The sequence below is a fragment of the Cervus elaphus genome, chromosome 21, assembly GCF_910594005.1.
Source record: "Cervus elaphus chromosome 21, mCerEla1.1, whole genome shotgun sequence".
NCBI classification, from domain to species: domain Eukaryota; kingdom Metazoa; phylum Chordata; class Mammalia; order Artiodactyla; family Cervidae; genus Cervus; species Cervus elaphus.
Window position 1 is genome coordinate 28,465,570 of NC_057835.1, and position 6,458 is coordinate 28,472,027.

Below are 6,458 nucleotides of genomic sequence, written 5' to 3' on the forward strand. Positions count from 1 at the left end.
ACTGGCAACAGTCTGGATCAACAAGGTTTGCACCCCGGTGTCTTAATCATGCCGGAGAAAGTGCTGGAAGCCCCCTAACCGTGTTTACAGATATACAAACCTGGACCTCATCCACTGTGTCATGTAGACTCAAGTTCAAGGCTGAGACAGCCCCTGAGCAAGCCAGGGGAGGGGCCAGGCCAACCCACAGCAACAAAAATTGCCTGGGACCTGGAGAGCAAGACTCCATCACAGCATAACAATCCCTCTGTATCCTGGCCCTCGGTCACCCCACGGGGCCCAGGTTCCTCCTGAAGAGAGAAGCCTGACCCTGCCGGGGGCTAAGAGCCACACCCAGAGGGCAGGCACACAGGTTACTGATCTATCTGTACTTTGTTGGGTCTTCCCTCACCCATCCCATGTTGCTCCAACAAGTTGCATGCATATTACAGGATCTTCAAAATGCTGAGAGAATTAAACAACCAGCAAAGTTGATTTTCAAAACAAGGGCCATATAGGGACACATTCAGACAGACAAAAACAGACATAGTTTACTATCATCAGACCCCCAACAGGGGAACTTCTCAAGGATGTTCATCAGGAGAGAGAAAATTCTGCAGGGAAGATACATGCAAGAAGAAATGCCAAGACACTGATAAATACGCATGTAAACTATACAGGTATTAACAAGACAATGATGCTGTCTGATTAAAATATAGATTGCAAACACTGGACCATAACATACTATAATTTAAAATGGGACAAAAGGAGCTAAGTGTCCCAAGGTCCTTATATTGTTAGGAAGGAGGGTAAAGAGAATGACTGGCCTCAGACCTTAAGTTAAACATAAATGTTAAAATTTCAAGGAAAAGCACTAGAAAAACCAGAAACAGACTATATAACTTCCACATTCTTCAGGAAAAATGAAAAGGGAACAAGGAGATCTTGCTAGTTAATCCAAGAAAAGGAAAAAATAAGACAAAATTAAAAAGTAAAAATGATTCCAAATATATCTGCAATATTAATAAATGTAAGTGGGCCAATCTGTCAAGAAATATAAGAATAAAAAGTTCAACTACAAATTATAAGAAATAAGCTTAAAACCTAAGGATAAGAAAAGTTGGAAGTAAAAGAATGAAAACATGTAATGCAAACAACCCAAAGAAAATATAGCTACATTAATATCAGACAAAATAGAAAAAAAATATCACTAGAAGGAGTTCATTGTATGTTGATGAAAAACTTAATTTGCTAAGGAGACATTAATTCTAAGGTTAAGTAGACTTAATAACATACCCTGAAAATAGTTACAGTGAAGTTGATAGAAATACAAAGTGAAGTTAGCATCATGAATCCTCTCTCAATCAGAAAAAAATTCATTAAAGAAATAAAAGATCTAAACAATTAACAAGCTTTATGTTAATACATATACAGGATATTGTACCAATATTAACATCTATCTTCAACATCATATTGAACATTTGTGAAAATTGACTACATATTGTTATAAAACAAAATTTCAAAGTATTATACAGACCTTATTCACTGAGCACAGATTAACAAATTAAAAGAAGATAATTTCAAAATCCATCAGTTGGAAATGTTAAATATCTGATGAGTAAAAAAATGATACCACAACAGTATTTAGGAAAAAACCAAGCAATGAATTCATTAAATGGTCATTTCCATTTACATCATTTAAAAAATCATACAGCAAACACACTGGAAATCCATTATGCATAGATTCTGGTGTCTTTTTAAATGGTAGCCACTTTGGAAGAAATTAATTTGAGACAGTAATAAGGGAATAAGGTGACAGGTATTTCCAGTAAAGCCAGTATAAATTCTAAGTTAATCAAAAAATTTGCAACATTTATTTTTACTCTGTTTTTTGGTTATGTAAGAAAAATAAATCTTATTTCTTTACATCAGTTATGTCAATTTCTCTCAGCCCATCAGTATTCCTAGCTAACTGAGTGCTGATTCTGACTTTATTTTCAACACCTGGCAAACTCCACAGAGGTATGAAAGGAGCAGGATGAACAGTCTTTAAAACGAATGATTAAACCAGACTGTAACAAATCAGTTTTCCCTCTCAGGAATCATTTTTAGTATAACAAATACAGACACAATTGACAAACATATTAAGTAAAAGATATTATATCAGGCAAGAAATTTAACACCAGCATAACCAAGAGAATTATACACAGATAGAATGTTTGAAGCGAAGCTGAAGTCTGAGATATGCCTGTAAAATGATGAATGTAATTTGTGAGCCCAATATAGAATTTATGATCATCATGTTTTAGCCTGGAAGGACAGCTTTCAAGCCATAGGTAAGTAATCTGTTCTGAAACTGTAGACAGAAAACTGACTCTCTCCCAGTAGGGACAAGCCTCAGCTGTCTCAATTTCTCTATCACCTTAAAAGAAAACAGCTGTGGTCCCACCACACCACTCCTAGACCTAGATAAAAAGTGTATAACAATTAGCTTACTCCTAAATCCTGAAATAGAAATATCTAAATAGCTGCAGTTTATAGAATTCCCTCATATGTTAATCTACTGTACACATCTACCATTCCCAACAATTCCAAGACATGTGAACTGTCTTTAGATTTTTACATTTATCTTCATTAACACGTGCAAAGGACATTTCAAAACACCAGTGAGATCAATATGCTTTCTTCCAATCTAAATCTTAACCAGAAGAACAGTGTATTTAATCTGAATAGCCAGTTAGCTCTTTGTTTTCTAATAGTGAAAACTACCCAAAGTTTTACTTTAAAGCATCACCAATAATTGATACCAGTCTAGTCAAGGCTATGGTTTTTCCAGTAGTCATGTATGGATATGAGAGTTGGACTATAAAGAAAGCTGAGCACCGAAGAATTGATGCTTTTGAACTGTGGTGTTGGAGAAGACTGTTGAGAGTCCCTTGGACTGCAAGGGGATCCAACCAGTCCATCCTAAAGGAGATCAGTCCTGGGTGTTCATTGGAAGGACTTATGTTGAAGCTGAAACTCCAATACTTCGTCCACCTGATGTGAAGAGCTGATTCATTTGAAAAGACCCTGATGCTGGGAAAGATTGAGGGCAGGAGGAGAAGGGGACGACAGAGGATGAGATGGTTGGATAGCATCACCGACTCAATGGACATGAGTTTGGGTGGACTCCGGGAGTTGGTGATGGACAAGGAGGCCTGGTGTGCTGCGGTTCATGGGGTCGCAAAGAGTTGGATGCAACTGACCGACTGAACTGAACAGCTGTTTAAACCGGAAACTTTCGAGTTGGACTGCTGTTTAGCAAGTAAAAATACAGGACAACTAGTTAAGTTGGAACTTCAGATAAGTTACAAAAATTTTTTAGTACAAGTATGTACTACATATCACATGTGACAAACTAGAAGATTTTTCAGTTTATCTGAAATTCAAGCTTAACTGAGCATCCTGTATTTTAGCAGACAACTCTAAGCTAGAATTCTCCCTCTGTTACCTCCCACATGCAGTCCATCCCAACAAGGCCTATCAATTCTACCTCCTAAAAACATCTAAAATCCATCCACTTTTCTCCATTTCTTCTGCCATCACATTGGTCTAAGCCACCAATCTAAGAGTTTCCCAAGTGCCTCTCTGCTTCTACTTTTGTAGAACTACCATGTTCTCTAAATGTATCACTATCAACTTTATACTAAGAGATATAAAAGCTAACTTCAAGTTTCCCCTTTCTGGGTCATTATTGAGTAGCTGAATAGCAGCAGAAACCTAAAATCTCTTAAGCAGCATCAGAGGGACCCATGAAACCACAACTCTGAAGAGTGAGGACTTTTCAGGGGTGACCTCTGAAACAGCTCCAAGGAAAGTAACAGTTCTCTTAGGTGTGTCCAAGTCAATGACCTCTATCAATCATCTTGCTAAATGGTGTTTATTGCTACAAAGAGATAAGCTAAGAAAATCTGTGCAGCCACAAGTAAATTAGGAGTTCAATAAAGTTGGTTTTAAAACACGCTTGTCTTTCAGAAAGAATTCTAAGATTTAGAAAGAGACTGCTTGATTGTGAGATATTCCTGTCCTTCAAACTGCTATTCTAAGAACCCATCCTGGTTACTGTGCCCATCAACCCAAGGTTGCAAAGTCACAGAGCAGAGCACTAGAGAATTTAGGTTGTCGGTAAGTAAGAGTCAAGTGAAAAAAATGTGGCACTGGCTTTTTCAGATTACCGATGCTCAAGAACAGTTGCCACCTCCTGACTAATGAATAATAAGTATTTTGGTTGTGAGAGCTACAGTCCTCTGCGAGCGCAGCTAGCCTGTCACGCTGTGTGATCAATGGATAGCAACAAAGCAGATTATACAGAGAAATGCCAGTGCAGGCTTTAAAGATTTGTGTGATACTGCAGAGCTGTAGGAGCTAACCAAATTAAACACAAATTACTGCCATGGAAGTAACTGGCAGAAAACAGGTTTCCCTGTATATCAAACAGGCCTGTGGAATTGTTACAAATAACTCTTAGATCATAGAACATGATGGCAATTCAAGTGTTTCAAAGTTCTTACAATGTAAATTTGAACATTCATCTTTTTAATACAGAATACCCAGTCTTAATGTTGTTGGCACTGAACAAAGAAACTATTCAAGCTGTCTCCACATGAAACAAGCATTCAAAGGGGAAGTCAGAACAGCCTCTTATGAGAGTGAGTTCCTTTATTGAGGATCCAGTTATTATTATTCAATAAACAAGCCTTTCTGTGGATAAAACCTAATGATGCCACCAAAATCGTTCTTGGATGCCCCATCCAAGATACAGCTTTTAGTATGTCGTCTTCTCTACAGCGGAAAATAGAATTTCAGCCTTTGGACACCCTGGCAGAGGCCAGTATCAGAGATTGGTAAGAGGTATGAATGGTCGCACCGGGTCCAGTCAATCTCTATAAAAAGAAGCTTAGATGCTGCAAGAACAGGCAACCCTTAACGCCTGCGCTTGTAGTTCATGTATAATCTGTTTTGTGGGTCTCCATTGATTACACAACGTGACAAGCTGGCAGCACTCCGAGATAACTGGCTCCACAACCAAAATACGTGTAAAATGATTCATTCCCAGTTTCTGTCAGCACCTGGGACTACAGATCTGAGGACGAGCAAGCTGTTTCAGTCACACGAAATGCACTGGAAATTGACTTATAGCAGAAGTGAGCTTTCTTATAAAGGGCTTCCCTTGGAGAAACTGAGGATCAGAAACAATTCTAACTGCTCTGAGACCATTTCAGCCTCCACTCGCAGACCCGAGTCCCCCTGGGATGCGCTTTCACGTGCTCCCATAAGAAGGTCCACTGCTCGGCGAAGGACGTCTTGGGGCGGGGGGCGGGAGGAGGGGGTGGTGCGGTGCGGGCTGGACCCCGGCTTTTCTGTGAATAAGGCCGCTCTTTGAGGCTCTCTCCCGGCCCAGGAGGGCAGAGAGCGGCCCGGGCGTTTGCTTTGGGGCTGAACTTGGGACGGGAGCACCTGCGTCTGCTCCGCGGGCGGGTGGTCGCCCACCCGCGCGGTGTCGCCCGAGCGCGCGGACCCGAAGCCGGGGGCCGGGGGGCCCGCCGAGCCCGCTTACACCCCGCTCCCACCCACCCCCGACCCCCGGCCGCGCGGCTCCTTCCGGGTGAGCCGGGCCGCGGCGGCGGGACCCGCGTGGCCGCCCGGGCTTGGGGCTCCGGCGCGGGATGGGCCTGCCCCGCGGTCCCGGCGGCGGCCCGGCCTCTGCGCTGCCCGGCGGGCGCTCACCTCTCCCTGGAGTAGAGCTGCAGCTGCTGCTCGCGCTGCCTCTTCCGGGTGAACGCCATGGAGGGCGGGCGGGGCGCGCGGCTCCGGCTCGGGTTCCGCGGCGCCGCCGGCCGAGAGGTCGGGAACCCGGGAGGCGGGCCGGGCACAGCCGGCCTGCGGGCCCCACGAGGAGAGCGCGCCTGCGGCCTGGCGTCCCGAGCCCGCGCTCAGCGCCGCATCCCCGCCGCGTGGGGCCTTGGCCGTGACTCAGGTCGGAGGAGGGGCGGGCGCTCGCCCGAGGCGCCCGGGACCCAGGGTCCGGCTTGGGGGTCCGTCCCTCCGCCCCAAACCGCCGCCCCGCGGCTCCATTTCACTGATTTTCCGCCTGGAGACGGAAGCCCACCCTGAACTAAGCCAGCGTGTTGGCCACGGAGGTTCTAAATAACAGTTGAATCTTTAGTTGCAATAACTAGTCACATGACTCTCTTTTTGTTAACAGCTGTGTTTGAGATCTAGCTTACATGCACAACAATTCAGCCATTTAGAGTGTACCAATCAGTGGTTTTTAGTATATTCACAGATATGTTCAATTTATTGGTGCAGTTGAAATCCAGCAGGACCCTGGAGTGGGGGGCGGGGGGGGCTCCTGGGTACAAAAGCCATTCTGGGTCCCTGTTTATGTTTGAAGAAAAAATGCTTTAGTCTCCTAGGCCTTCGCTGAGTTCCCAAGG

General features: G+C 43.8%; 1 protein-coding gene across 1 annotated transcript in view; it reads right to left on the reverse strand.

The window, feature by feature from the left end:
* NSMAF (neutral sphingomyelinase activation associated factor) overlaps positions 1–6,156 on the reverse strand; it is a 62,814-nt gene extending 56,658 nt beyond the window's left edge. Inside the window, exon 1 of the mRNA XM_043879140.1 lies at positions 5,749–6,156. Coding sequence (XP_043735075.1) covers positions 5,749–5,807 — 59 coding nt within the window. The 5' untranslated portion in view covers positions 5,808–6,156. The remainder of the gene's footprint in view (positions 1–5,748) is intronic.
* Positions 6,157–6,458: the final 302 nt, after the last annotated feature.